Here is a 15,555-nt window from a genome sequence, read left to right as displayed (position 1 = left end):
TCATTTGTAGGTTTCTTTTATAAACCCATGAAGCCCATGTAGGCCCCATTCACCAACCTTCCTAAGTGGGACCACTCGTAAATCATGGAAGCAACATTCATCACATTCAATAATATAACTGCATTACTACGGATTAATGTATGTTTCATATTCTTCTCCTTTTCCTTAGCTTCTGGCCATTTTTATGCCAATCGAATTAAACTCTTTTCTATAAAATTAAAAAAAAAAGAAAAAAAGACTCATCCCATGTGAGAGAATTAAAAAAAAGTGGGATTCTAAATTTTAAATTGTTGACGAAGACTTCTCCAGCTAAGTGGTACAACTAAATTAATGATGAAGGGGGAAGGATGATGTCCATATAGCTTGAGGAATACAAAATTGACATAATTTATTTAAGTAATTCCCCAAAAGAAAATAAAATTATTAGAAGAGAGAAAAATATATATATATATATATAAATTGAAAGAAAATGACACCCCAACCTCCACCTGTATCCAATTGCATGATTATTGAATTATATAAAATAAACTATAAATTTAAATTATACAATTGAAAATCAATCACCACCGACCGACTGCAATTTTGCTATACGTTGTATCATAATCCTCCGTTTTTATTCTATAGCAAAATTTACAATTCAAAACACCAAGGCGTATATATAATTATATAACCAGATGCAAAGACTCCAACTAAAAGTTCAAATTAAGAAGAAAAAAAGAAGAAGAAATTTGAGAAAAATTAAAGAAAATGAACTAACGGCGTCTTAACGGTAACATTTAGCCTCCAGTTCCCGTCCATCTTCTTCTTCACACGCTCACTTTGCAATGCTGCAGCAGCTGGTACTTGATGGCGTTATTTCCGACCACAACCCCGTTGTTCTTCGGACCCAAAGGGATAAAAGCGGGGCACCGAACGTAGAAATGGTACCTGCCCGAGATAAAAGTCCCGACCTTCCACCTCACCCGGCCGTCCATCTTCAGCAGCAAAAAAACCGACCCGGCATTCTTGTCCTGGTCCAGCGCCAGGGAATTGTACGGCGCGATGGGGACTTCGGTGCCGTAGATGAACGGCGACCAGACGTTGACGTCCTTGTGACCCTGGTACACCGGCGGGATGAGCGTGGAGAAGGTGATCTGCTGGTTACGGTATGTCGCGTAGATGTTGAGCCTGTCGTAGTAGATGCCGATCTTGTCGTTGGGGTTGCGGGAGGAGACGGTGACCTGGAAGCTGGAGGAGAAGACGTTGGGTACGGAGTTGTTGAAGTTGAAGACGGTGACGTCTTGGAGGATGAAGCGGGGTTTGGAGGGCTGGAGGATGGCCCACACGATGAGGATGGTGACGAGCAGGATGAAGTTGAAGATTAGGAGCCCGGCACAGCAGCGTTTAAACCTCCTTCGCCGCTTGTTGTGTCCATGTTGGCCGCAGTCCTTGTACGACATGGAGGCGGCCGCGGTAGTTTGCGGTGGAGGTGGAGAGGGAGACTGAGAGAGAGAGAGAAGAAGGATGGTTGGAGTTGAGTTAGAGTTGGGTTTGAGAGTTGACCCTTTAGTAAATGAGCTTTGGTTGGGGATGTGTGTGGGGGTATATATATTACATGGTTTTTAATGAAGATGATGATGATCTATGTGATCATGTATGTATGGTGGAAAAGCAAGTATGCTAAAGTAGGTGTAATGTGTTTAGGGACATTTCATAGTACTTTCACTAATTATGAGGAAAATTAGTTTTTTATTCGCGTAAAAAAATGTTTAATATTAGATTACGGTCTCATTCTAAAATTACTATGAATTTCTATTTTTTATATGAGCAACTTTAAGTCTATTAAAGTTAATATTTATAATGTCAATCAAATAATCGACAATGAACTAAATTACTATAAATCGTTAACCAGCACTAACCAATAACTTTTATTTTTTAAAGAGCTTTTTGGTTGCTTTTGAGTTGTTTGGTGGTAGTGTAGCAAGGTAGTGGAAATTGGTGACCCATCAATTTTCAGTACCAAGGCATTATTTGGTTTTTCTTATTACTCAATCATAACCATGGGCATTAGCCAATTAAATTACACAAATACCTTACGTCATCATGTGCCACTTGACAAGGCTCATCAATTATAGCTACTAATTGGGTTTATTATTTATATGATTTGATCTAAATAACTTAGATGAAATTTGTTGGGTTTTTGTTTACTGCATGATGTGTCCTAGTTAAGATGCCCATATGGTGTGATGGGTTAAGACCAATCGTTTTCTATGCTTGGCTTTATTCAACAAACAGGGTTTCAAATTGTTTGTCGAGCTCACCCACATGTTATCTCAATGCTTGGTTCATATATTTTCTTCATAAATTCTCCCCAAAAACCTCATGTGTTTCAGTGTTTCAAAACAAGTTATTAATCTTCTTTATTTTTCAACTAATCAAAAATTAAAGTCCATTCAATAAACTATAGAGGCTCAATTCACTAAGCAAGATCTTGTTGCTCAAACCCTAATTCTTTTCAAAACCAGATCCAAGTAATACGTTATTGGCATTAGCTTCAAGATATATAGTTATATATGTAATAAAATATCAATAATATTGTCTGCCATCAATCTTCATTGTTAATATAAGTGAGTTTTAGTATACATGAGCTTACTGTCTGCATCATCTGAATTTAAATATCTCTCCGTATAGTTTAGAATAAATTAAAGTGGAATATTATTTATATAAAAAAAACAATATAAATGAGTTCTAATGAGTACGATTGTATTAATCCATGACCCTCAGTTGTGTTGTGCTCGCTTAGTCAAAAAGTGAAGCTCACTGCTTTTTCTTAATCAACTCAGAAAGACAAAAAGCCTAAAGAAAATAACATATTTTTTAAAATTTCTTTCTATACTAGAATTTAGAATGTGAATGGGCCGATTGTGACTTGAATAAAGTGTTTGGAAAAGCAAGACTCTTCACCACCGTCCGATTGAATATGGATACATGGGAAAAGTCTAATTGACACGTCTCTTGCAACCACTTGGCCCCACTTATCATGACAAAGGAAACCTCTGGGTTCCAGAATATTACTTCTCCCACCAGCTAAAGCCTAAAAGCCTAAAGCCTAACAATGATGCAACATAAAAGGCCAAAAAAAAGAAAAGAAAAATAAAAAAAACATGATTTGGATGTGGATACATTGAAAATTTCATAACCTCTGATGAATTAGAAACAAAGACTTTGTTTGGGTGGATTAAAAGCTTAAACCCTTTTTCATAAAGAACCCATTGCTTTCCCAGAAAGAAAATTGTTAGCCTTTCTTTCATCAGTTTTGTTTCTTTAATTATTTTGTTTTGCTTTTTAAAAATCCTAAAATGTTACTTAGAAAACAACATTGAGAAAGGTTTATTTATTTATTTATTTATTTTATAAAAATAAATTTTAAATCAAGGAAAAGTAGGGTTAGCTGCACTGCACTTTCCCAGCAGATGGTAAAAGGGTACGTGGGCAACAAAAAAAGAGAGCAATAATTTCAATACATGTACTAATTTTAGTTAAAAGCACCAAACCAAACTACACTCCAATAAATTATTGATGGTAGAAACTAGAAATTGATTATGTCGGTTGGCAAGTGTGAATATGAACTCCAAGACCATGATGTGTTGTTTCACACATTTAGTATCGACATCGAGCTCTAAAAGTCTCCTCAACCACCAATGACCAAACCTATGACCAATTTTTATCTAACTCTTAATTTTATACACTTTTTTCTCTCTCTCAAATGGTGATAGAAGCTTGCCGAACAAGATTACGTTAGATGAAAATTATTGATATGTGTACGGACGATGAGTTGTTGATTAAGGTGAATCTCTCGTTATCAGGTCGATAATCTTAATCAATATATAAAATTTTCTCTTCCTTCATTGTTTCTGAAAGTGTTGTTCTTTTCCTTTTGTTGTTCTCCTTATCCCCTCTCTAAAATATACTTCAAACATCAACTTTCTTTAAGTTCTTAACCATTTGGATGTTTTCCTATGAAACAATTTTCATTTAATGAAAGTCATTGTCGTTTGCAACCGAATGACTAGATATTAGCAAGTGAGAAGAAAAAACACAGGGAATCAAATTTCTTCTATGCACCATCAATTTGCTCAAAGTTAAGCAATTCACAAAAGTTGAATATCTTCAGAAGGGCCTACTTTGTCTTATTTCTTGGCTTGAAGACACATGGGTTAGAAATTGATTGTTGCTGAGTCAAATTCTGGCAGAGTCTTATGAAATCAAATAACTAATTTTGACATAGGCCTCTTGTAGAAAAGTCTTGGATCAAATGAAAGAAACATAGCTAAAAAAAGACTAACTTTCTACTAATTTAGCATTATTAGATGGTGGGTGGATATGATACACTATTTGTCATTTACTTGGGTCTTCTTTAAGTGTTATAATATTAGAAAAAAGAAATACAGTATAAAATACGACTGGTGTATAAATTTGGGTGTTTTAAATGTTTTATATATATATATATTGTCATATATAAATCCAAAGAGAAGAAAACCACATCCAGATGAGACTTGAGACCAAACCATGGAAAGATAATATTAGTTGGCACACCAAAAAGCACATGACTCTTTTCTTCTTCTTCACTCATTTGACACCTACAATGACATCCACTTTGTATACTTGTATGCTCTTTATGATCTCGGCTCATGATTCAATTGCCATGTATTTAGCTATTGAACCTCAAAGTTTATATTTTTATGTGATTGAAGCATTAAAAAAGAAAGTCTGAATTTTCCACGGAAGCGGCTCGAAATATTTGATCTTAGTTGCATTTCCCTTTGGAATATTACTATTTGGGAACGACCAAACCCAAAATTTGAATCATTGGAGCCTTACTCATAGACATGTTGAAGTTCAATTATTTGGTACTTGGTGCTGTAGAACTTATTTGATTGTTTTTTTTTTTTTCCTCTTGTTGCATCTCTTATGTACTGTGGCCAAAGAAACCAAGTACACTTGGTGCAGTTTCCAGAGAATGCAGAGGGCCCTTTACCAAATTCTTTGCTGCTGATTCTCTCAATTTTCTCATAAAAACAAGAAGAAAATGCCTTGGGTAAAAGCACTTTTACAAAACATGGAAGCCGCAAAAAGAAGCCAAGGATATCCCCAAATGTCCATAAAGAAGGGTGGGGTGGTTTGTGGCCAATGCCTACTAGATTCTACACACACAAAGGTATTCTCTTCTGCACTTGCACTGACATCGATGCTGATTCTTTATCCCTACTTTGGGAATTACAAATGTCCCTACAAGATCTTCTTTGAAACCACCAAATCCCAATTTCCTGTTTAAATCTCTGTTAAGTAAATCACAATTAACTTTTAACCTAACCTTTGTGGTTAATATGAATGCCCAAAGCCAAAATTGTTCTATGCAACTTGCACCCAATGGATTGGTTTGTTGTCTTCATGCGCTTTGCTGCTAAAATCTGACTCGAATCTGTGGGCTATGCTTCTTTCTGGTAACCATGGGTTAATGAAAGAGACAAAAACAAAAAGTTGGTGGAATAAAGCATTGGGGGAGAGAGAAGAAAGAAACCCTTTGATTGGTGGGTCATTCTAAGAAGGGGAAAGTTCTAAAAACAACAAGAAAAATGGGGAAGAGAAGACATGGAGGTGAAAGAAAGGGATAATATTCTTGGTGGCACAAAATGATGACTATCTAATTGGGTTGATTAAGCTGTCTTGAATTGGTTTGAGGGCTAATTGATCACCCTATTAATAAAAAAGTGAAACTAATAGTGGGTGATGATGAGCCAATGAACCCTAGATAGTCATTTGGATGCATCTATGATATATGATGGTAGAAGTATCTTGAAGAAAAGGAGTCGGAATATGATGGAAAACGAACTTTGAAAGCAAGTTTTGAGAAGAAAAAAAGAAGGGGATCATCCAAGCATTTTCCTTTAAATGGAGATCAAAATTATCGTAAGTAATTATGCAAGCAATCACTTTCCTTTTAAGTGTTTTCCTGCATTATGAATGAATTATGAAAAGCCTTAAGATCAAACTGACTTGCCAAGCTAACCGACTCAACATGGAAATATCTTAAAAGCCCCTAAATCTTTTTTGTTTTGTTTTTTTTCACCAGTTCATGCGCTGCTTTGAGTTTTGAATATAAATATAAAATGGTGCCTAATAATAATGGCGTAGGTGTAAACGCCACCAAGTAAAAGCCTTTTGTTACGTATTTTCCACATGGCATCACATGGCCAGTGAGAAGCTTCCTATCCTTTGCACCCTCCTAGAGGACTATTTCGCCTGCCTCAAACCCTATTGGATATCGTCTTCTTCATTGAAATTCGAATTCCACATCCCATTCATAAAAGCTTAAATTTAAGAGTCAACAAAATAATTATCAATCTCATTCTTCAATGATAGTTGTAAAACGGAATGGGGATGGAGAAAGGGCAGAAGCCTCAATCCCCATCCCATTCGGGACAGATCAATGTGGAGATTGGGTGTGACGGGAAAAATTGCTATCCCAACCTTTTGGTCAAGTGAAATCAGACAATTGCTAGTAGGACGACTCTGTTTTCTTACAAAAATAAATCTGGATTTAGCTTTCATTGCGTGAGACTTGTAGATTTGTGTCTCTTCTTTTATTACGTAAACTTCACAACAGATAATTTGATTAGTTTCTTATGTTCAATCATCAATCAAATAGCTCCCTCCACATTCTAATTGTCCTAATCAGCACTAGAAAATGACAAAGGACAACCATGTCTCATCCCTCACGCGTTCCTAATTTGGACACAGAATTTCCATTCCAATGCTGTTTCTTCACGGGCCCAGAAGAAAACAGAAAACAAGAAAAAGAAAAAGAAAAAAAAAGAAGAAACATCCCAGATATTTACACAATTACTTTTACATGCATTAAAAATCAATGTCAATCTCTCTCAATCCACTAGCGTCCTAATCATGTCCAACTGGAGATATACAAATATGTACACTATTATCGTGTCTGAGAATCTTATCATGTTTAGAAGATATAATCAAAGTGTTATTAGTTTATAAATAATTCCATTGCCAATGCTATCTGCATAATATATAGGCTTTCATAAAGTTATTTAGGCCACCCCAGAAAGCTCTGTCGGCCAAGCAACCACTTCATCCCACTGCCTCCTTACTTAAACAAGAGGTGGAACCAAAGATACCTATACAATTGCTAATACTTATATATATAGGAGGGAGGGATTGGACTCTTTCTAGTCCGAGTTTAGGGTCGTTAAGGTGTCGCGTCATAATAGACACATGATTCTGTACAACCGGTGAAATAGAGAAGAAAATTTCCAAAAGTTAAACCATTTCAGCCAGCAAATCAGAGCTCTAAGCATGGACCAGCTAAATACATCTTCAACCTATCTCAAGTCAATACACCCAAGACCAAATTCTACACATCAATTGTTAAACTGATGATGGAATAGTTCAAAAGCAAAGTAGATGCAAGTAATGACGAGGAACTTGTAAGGCTTTATTTCTTCGTTGAAAACCTAATTTTGCCTAACTGAGACTGATGCCTCATACCTTGAATAATCATAACTCTTTAATAGATGAAGCCTTCTCACTACATAAATGCCAGCAAAAGAAAAACGCAGAGTGAAGGCTTCCCTGATAACAGCTTTTAGAAAATTAAAGTGATGGAGGAGATGAAAGCGATGAACAAGACAGGAGAAGTAGAGAGAATTAAAAGTAACAGGCTAAAAGCCATTTAAATTGCTTTTTTACTTTTTAGAACTTTTGAAGTATTTTTTCTCTCCTTTTTCCCTCACCTTTCTCCTAAGAACCGTCCATCTCTCCCCCTCTACCTCGTTAAAGAAAAGCTTAAAAGTAAAAAACAAAAATGTCACTAAAAGGACCTTTAAAATAAAAAGTTCTTTTAAAATTAGGAAAATATGAACTACCTGATGAGCTACAACTATGTCACCAATCATAGGAACTACAGTACCAACCCGAAATACTGAATTCAATTTTTTGGAAACTGATTCTATGTTTCAAGTTTCAACCACAAACAGAAAATAAAAGAGCAGACAAACAATCTCAACACACATTAACCTCTAACACCTATAAACATCAGAAATGAAATCATCAAAATCAAAGTAAAACTAAAACCACTTCAGCATCAAGGACAAAAGGACAGTGTTTGCCATCACTAGATTAATAGTTTAAAACCAGTACTAAAATTCAAGTATGATAAGAGACTTCAGAAGCACATAATTGCTTCTCTTAAGTATTAAAAACAAGTAACATCAACGCATTGGGCAAGACGAGCAATGCCCCTTTTCTAATCTCCAACCTCACATGGCTTCTGAGCCCAAAATTCTGAAATTTTCAAAATCAAAACTTCAACAATAACAATGCAACTACATCAGATCAGAACTATACTGAAAGTGTGAAAGCTAATACAGGCAAGCTTTGACGTAGTAGTACAGAGCAAACATAAAAAGTTCCCTGTTTGGCCAACTTAACAGCATATTGACACAGTTAAAATGGAGCAGAAAACATGCAATACAGTATGACGTAATTAAAATGTTGCCAGAACAAAAGTTTGGTGTTTTGTCTCCTACAAGAAGACATGCAGCTGAGTTTCAAAGGAAAAAAAACCTAAATGGAAAGCAGCCAGGAAAGGAGTAAATACAAAATCAGAAAGAGAATGACTTTACATTTGACAACAGCTCTATTATTATCATATATCAACTGAACCCAAATCATAACCTACTATGAAACTTAACATTGTAGTAGAAATGGTTTGGAAGTCAAATTAACTGCAACTACAGTCTTTACCTAGCCACTCCTCTTAATCGTTACTCGTACAGTAGTGTCTAAAGCACAATTCGACCATTACAAGCAAACATTCAACACCACATTTACATGAGCACAAATTCAGAGTCTGAAAAGATAAACATTATGATGTTATCCTATGGGCGGAGAGAGAGAGAGAGAACAAATAACACCAAACTCCTATAAAAAGAATTGATCTCTAAGATGATGAAGTAAGTAGAGAGATTCGTTTTAATTCTTCGAGAGCAAAACAATAAACAATTTCTCAATACATAGGTAAAATCACACTACTTGCTAGTTCCTAGTAGACCAAGCTCCCCTTCCCCAGGAAAACCTTGTACTGTTCCAATACTATTGACTTGAATCACAAGACAACAGCTTGAATCACAACATTAAGCACAATAAAACAGACATCCTAACATAGAGGCTTAGTAGCCACTACCACAAATCCAATGCTTAAATAAAGTCTTTACCATTCTTCTCAAGCGCATAATCTTTGAAGGCACGAACAATGGTTTGATATCATTAACAAACAATAGGAATGAGTTTCTTCAAATGTTATGCTTGGAGACAACTATGGTTGGTGCGCACTTACTTTTTTCCTTGTGACTGTGTGGTAAGTGGCATTCAAGGGTGGAGGGAAAACCCTATAATCCATTCAGAATGCATTTATGCATCTCTACCAAATGAGTCAACACTCGATTAAAGCTTCACCAAGCAACACTCAATACCCTACAGTCTCTGGCTCTGGAGTTTGAATCACAATGACAAAGCCCCAGAACACTAAAAACAATCACATTGCTCTTTATTCTAACACAAATACAAAACCTAATGTGGCAATGTCCCATATTATCATCTAACCCATCTCAACACTTCAAATGCCAATTAGCATATGCAAAACAGGGAAAATGGTATTTACCTCCAAAACAAAGAAAACTAGTAGAAATCATAATAAAATAATTGAAAAAAAATATACTATCATTAGCTAGCATAAAAGAACAGAGAGAAATTGGATTCAGAAGATCACGAATTATATTCCATAACCCAAAATCATGAACAACGACTAAATATAGCATTTACCAATTTGTGTTAATCCAATGGACTAATTATACTCACAGTCACACGTCAACCACACACGGACTTGACTGACCCGTCAAAGTCCCCGTCCCATTCTTCTGGGCAAACCCGAAATCGACCCTTTCGCAGAAGACCCGCAACACGCGAGGCCTCGACTGGAACACTCCAGACCTAAACCGAACCGAAGCAAAAACTCCTAGCCCGAACCTCACCGACCCACGATCCCTCTCGTCGGAGATCCCCTTGGCCACGTAATTGCCGACGTACTCCCCCACCGTCGCCAGCTTGAACCCGACACGCGTCTGGTTCCTCTTGGTCAAAACAAAGGGAGGCAACGACGTCGTGGCGAGCCGGTAATCGTCGCCGTAGAATAGTGAGGCCTGGATGCTGTCGTAGTAAATTCTGAGCTTGTGGTTGGGGTTGTTGGCAAGGAGGGTGAGGTCCCAGGTGGCGGTGAGCTCGGAGCCAGTGGCGTTGAGCGGGAAGACGGAGGCCGATTCGACCCGGAACTCGGGGAGGCGGGGGCGTAGTGCAAGCCAGGCGATGAAGAAGACGAGGGACATGATGGCGAAGACGGCGATGGCGGCAATGAGGAGGCGGCAGAGGAGGGTGGGCCTATTGGGCGCGATGGGCCCAGTGGGCCGAGGGGCGTAGTAAGGAGGTGGGCCCATGGGCCGGTAGGTGTTGGCGTGAGGAGGCGGCGGTGGGGCCACGTAGGGGTAGGCTCCGGCGGCTGGGTAGCCGGCTGCGAATTGACCCTGCTCTACTGGGTAGCCGGTCACCGTCTTGTTACGACCATCATCGGCGCCGGCGGCTGAGGTAGCCATTTGAGAGCGGAGAGAGCTAATTGAGTTTTTGGTTTCCAAGAGACAGAGAAGTAAGGAAAAAATAAAAGGTAGGCGTAGAGGTAGAGGAGGAGGTGTTTGGTCGGTAGATAGATACTATGCGAAAAAAAATTACCAAAAAAAAGATTTCTGAGAGCACAAAGTTGCTTGAGGGCTACAGTTGATTGTTGATAGAATTGCTTGGCAAATAACGCGTAATTCTATGTTTTTTCTTTTTGTATTCTTTTTTGTTTGGCAGAGGGCGTAGACTTAAGTTGAAGCGCCGCACTGACGAATCTCTCCCCGCCTTCTACGGTGGTGACCTATCAATTGGTATTATTAGATTCAATAAAAGTCGGGTCTAAAGGTTTATTTTTTCAGTTCAAATTTGATTATGAAATAGAATTTGGAGAGACTTATTTGCAAAGTGCCTCAAAAACAATAGACATGAAGGGACGATCGCGGATCACATTGTGCAGTGTTCTCCATATCATTGGTCAATAACAAAAGCTAAAATTTATCCAAACATATTCAATCGAATATCAACTACATATATGTTTTCATCAAAGAATGAGTAACTAACTTATGTTAAAGCTGAGAAATTTTGCATTTAGTTCATCATACATGATTAATGAATGGATTAAGAATCTTCTATAACTTCGGTTAGTGTTGTGTAAATCGATACAAATATGAAGTAATATGACTAATGCCTTTTAATACTGAAAAGAGAAATACGGTCAGACCCCGAGTTAGTCATTATGTGTCACTATATAGCTATAACAAAATTAAAATTAAACGAAGCACAAGAAATCCTAGAAACAATAGTCTAAAAAATTTTCTACAACAAAATTAACAGATTTAAGGGTTTCTAAAATTATGAACATATGACTTCGTCTAATATAAGTTAGCCAAATACACAATTCCCACATATGGAGGAGACATGGGAAGAAAGTCAATGAGACCGATAGACAGATAACCATACAAAAAATATCCGACCCATTTCTCGTCTATGACTAAATAATCAGAAACCATCGGAGATATCGCATGCCTTCGAGCTCCCACTGGGCATGCTCCCAGTATTTGACCCCGCCGGCAGCGGCACCTTCAAATCCGAGCATTTCACCCGGAGGGTCCCACTTCTGTAGTTACTATAGTGATTATACAAAAAACCACTGGCTTTCATGTCGTACGAAAGCGTCAACCTCAAATTGAAGCTCACGTTCCCGCCCTCCTTCTGCTCCTTCTCCATGTCCTCTACCGCGCTGCTCGCCGTTGTATTGTACGTCTCCATCTTCATGTGCATCGTGCCTTTTGACCGAGATTCGAGATTCATGGAGTGCATGACCGAGCCCATCGCGAGATAGTTGTCCTTGTGGTACAGGGAGGTCTCCCACCTGTCTACCTCCAACTTCATCCTGTAGCTGGGGTTGTCCACGTAGATGGAGGCCTCCCATTTCCCGGAGAGCACTTTGCTCCCTGGGACGAGGTTGAAGTTGGAGACGCTAAAGGACTCGACCTTGAAGGCCGGGGTTTCCGGGCGGACCACGACAAACATGACGATGCTGGCAAGGAGGGTGAAGATGACGAGGAGGAACATGATGATGCAGAAGCACCGGAAGCAGCTGCTGGCGGCCTCGTCAGCTTGGTTGTAGGAGGTGGTGGTGTAGTAGGGGTCCCCGTAATAAGGGTTGTAGGCGCTCGGGTGGTACCCGTGGTAGGGGGGCGCTACGGTGGGGTATCCTTGTGGGTGCGCGTAGCTCATGTTGGATGGCGGATAGGTGCCCCCGGCGGGCGGGGGGTAGGGGTCAATGGGGGCTCGAGGTTGGTGGGCTTCTGATGATTGTGTTGCGGGTTGGTCGGAGGAGCGGGGTTGATTAGTTTCGGTTGTGGAAGCCATATGTGCTGCTATTAATTATATATATGGAATGTTCGTTCTCTCTCTCAAGAATCTTCCGGGAGAGAGAGAAAGAAGAGAGAAAGAGAGAGAGAAGGAGGGAGTTTTTGGGGTAGGGGATTAAAATGTGAATTGGAGGGAGATTAATTATTGAAGGAAATGAGAGTGTAAAAATAGGTGGGTGTGTTGTGAAAAGCCGCGGAAAGAACGTAGGACAAGGTAATTAATTAGGAGTTGTAATCTATGTTAAGGAAATAAGTGATGAAGACAAAAGGATTATAGCTAGCAAAATTGGCATATTAGCACCTCCATGTCAATCTTCTCACACACCTCTCCATGATAAAACTTCATGGCCACGAACAATGGCACACATTAAAGATCATGTGTTGCAAGCATAAGTTTATTTAGGGGAATACTTAGGTGTGTTTTCTGAGTGCCTCTGCCCGAAACACCATACTTGAAAATTTTCCCAATGTCTGATTGCTTATCTCCTTCATCCTCAACTATTAGAGGAGAAGCTATGTGGGGAGAGCATAATTTCCCCATGGAAAATTGTACAATTTTTTTGCAAGTTACATACATGAACATGACGTGGCCGTCATTCCCTCACTCCCAAATATGAAATTATCTCTTGATATAGTTGTCGCCCAGCCATATATAGCCACCTACCAACCAAGTTCAAAGTTCCATCTTCAAGTCTTCATCTATTTGGCTCTGTGCAAGTTTCACCTTCCTCCAACTTGCGGTACCTGCCTGACCCAACCCGCAAATCAACTGAGTTGGACTTATCGATGTATCGGTGGTTATAAATCCGATTCACATGATGTGTAACGTTCAATCCTGTTCGATCCACCAATGCTCATTCCTAATTGAAGGGAGCAAAATAATAATGCTACGGGCACCAACTTATTTACTAATTAATTGATACTAACACATTAAGAATTATAGAATGATACTGTACTATCATGTTAGCTAGTGGTACTTCCATTCAAAATATGCTATATGTCATGTTTTTTTTTTTTTAAAATTATAGTTTTTTTTACAGCTGAATTTAATACTTTCTTTTAACTTTAGAATAAGATTTTGAAAAAAAAAAAAAAAATTAGAAAAGGAAAAACCCAAAGAAGCCACTAGAAACCACCTCCCACCACAACCCAATCCCCATCCTCGCACTTCTTCCACCCAACCCAATAGTCCATGGATTATGAAAATAAAAATTAAGAAAGCAAGCTCGTTTAGGGACTCGACAGGTTTCTATAGTGTGCTGGTTATTTTTTTTGGGGTTTGTCGATAATCATTTGTACAGAAACCACAAAGGGAATAATCAGTTATTGTTATTTCCAGTTATTTCTTTATGTGGTTCTTGTTTTAGATTAACCAGGTGGCCAATCAAAACCCTTGGGCGATTGGGTTGGGTGGTTGGTAGTGCAAGGTAGGAAGATTTGGGTTGTCGTGGGAGTTGGTTTCCGTCGTCTTTGGTTTTTATGTTTTTTCAAATATTGTTCTAGAGGGCAAAAGTCCATCTGTAAAACAAAACACTATAATTTTTTTAAAATGACGCATGACATATTTTGAATGGAAGTACCATTAGTTGACGTGGTAGTATCTATAATTTCTCCGACATATGTAGTACATAAGATTGCAATCCTTGTCATTTGCCATGTCATTTTTTTTAATTACACATTTTGTTTCTGAACAAAGAAAAAAGAAAAAAAAAGAAAGAAAGAGAAATTGTCCAACAAAATAAAAAGAAAGAAAAATACCCATAAGTTTTGGTTCAACGGTGAACCCTTCCCCAACCCCAAAAAAGCCCTAGAAACTCAATAATCACTCCTTCCATTGAAGAGCTCTCATCACACCTCTCTTAACTGATTTGTTAAATCCTCAATGTTTTCAGACCAATCATAGTATCAATGTAATTAGTTGTCTTGTAGAATTTACAATAATATTAATAATCAACAAAGCAATGATAGTTTTCCAGCCAAGTTCAAAGAAAACCAGTGATTATCATCCAAAGAAAACCAAATATATGGGATGTGATCGGTGTGAGACTGCATATAAGATCCTATGATTCACCAACTCTATTCATATATATATATATATATATATATATATATATGTATGCTCATGCCTTTACTCTCCTTTGATTCTTCTTCTTCCTCGCCATACTCTCGACCAAATCCAGGAACCATAAATGTCCAAAACCCAAAATCAGAGATGAGCATCATCTTATCATCTATAAACGCAACCACCAATTTGCTCTCATCATGGTCGTGGCGGTGCTACGATGGAGGAGCTGTTGGCTGGGAATGGATGATGGAGATGACTTGAGAAGAGATAAATATATAAAAGTTAAATAAATTAATTTAAAATAGATTATGTGCATTAATTTAAGTTATTCAAATAAAATAGATGAAGTGGCAAATGACTTGAATTGCCATGTCAGTTGCTACATTAGTTGGAATCAAAAAATTGATAAAAAGAGTTGGTACCCATAGCGCTATTGGAAGTAGAATTTAGTATTTATACAAGAAATTAATCCAACACAGAAAACTAAAAATACAAGAGAATTATACTAAAAATGGTAAACTAGAATATTTAAAGGAAACAATCAAGGGAGAAAATGAAGGGATTAAGAAATTAATCGAACATGGAAATAAAAGCTAAAGAAGTAAACGAGGCGTGATGAATCATGATTGTGATAATCGAGGACATTTAACATTGAAACGAAGAAAGTGACAAAATCTTGGCATTATTTGACCCCTTTCAAACTTCACTAGGAAAACTGCAGAGTCATGTAACCTCGTCTCCTTCAGTAAGAATGGAGGGTGATGCTGTCAGTTCCATATTTTTCTTTTTTTTGTATTAAAAAAAAAAGAGGAGAGTGGAGACTCAAACTCTTTTCTTTGTGTCTGTCTGCTTGATGCCTAATTCTGTGAGGTAATAATTTAGAGGAGA

General features: G+C 37.9%; 3 protein-coding genes across 4 annotated transcripts; all 3 read right to left on the bottom strand.

The window, feature by feature from the left end:
* Positions 1-489: 489 nt before the first annotated feature.
* LOC117634741 (NDR1/HIN1-like protein 1) lies at positions 490-1,571 on the bottom strand. Its single transcript, XM_034368949.1, has one exon. It carries the CDS (start codon positions 1,437-1,439, stop codon positions 807-809), a length of 633 nt encoding a protein of 210 aa, XP_034224840.1. The 5' UTR covers positions 1,440-1,571; the 3' UTR covers positions 490-806.
* Positions 1,572-7,259: 5,688 nt separating this feature from the next.
* LOC117633560 (NDR1/HIN1-like protein 26) lies at positions 7,260-11,036 on the bottom strand. Of its 2 annotated transcripts, none has more exons than XM_034367207.1 (2): positions 9,919-11,036; positions 7,260-7,281 (listed from the first exon to the last, which is right to left on the bottom strand). In XM_034367207.1, exon 1 carries the CDS (start codon positions 10,704-10,706, stop codon positions 9,921-9,923), a length of 786 nt encoding a protein of 261 aa, XP_034223098.1. In that variant the 5' UTR covers positions 10,707-11,036; the 3' UTR covers positions 7,260-7,281; positions 9,919-9,920. The 2 variants fall into 2 exon arrangements, with proteins under 2 accessions (XP_034223098.1, XP_034223097.1); XM_034367206.1 differs by lacking the exon at positions 7,260-7,281 and adding an exon at positions 8,155-8,343 and having other exon boundaries at positions 9,919-11,035.
* Positions 11,037-11,724: 688 nt separating this feature from the next.
* On the bottom strand, positions 11,725-12,600 carry LOC117635373. Its single transcript, XM_034369704.1, has one exon. It carries the CDS (start codon positions 12,598-12,600, stop codon positions 11,725-11,727), a length of 876 nt encoding a protein of 291 aa, XP_034225595.1.
* Between the last annotated feature and the right edge of the window lie 2,955 nt (positions 12,601-15,555).

Source organism: Prunus dulcis, chromosome 7, assembly GCF_902201215.1.
Source record: "Prunus dulcis chromosome 7, ALMONDv2, whole genome shotgun sequence".
NCBI classification, from domain to species: domain Eukaryota; kingdom Viridiplantae; phylum Streptophyta; class Magnoliopsida; order Rosales; family Rosaceae; genus Prunus; species Prunus dulcis.
The sequence above is the reverse complement of the archived record's forward strand: the minus strand, read 5'-3'. Positions and strand labels throughout refer to the sequence as shown.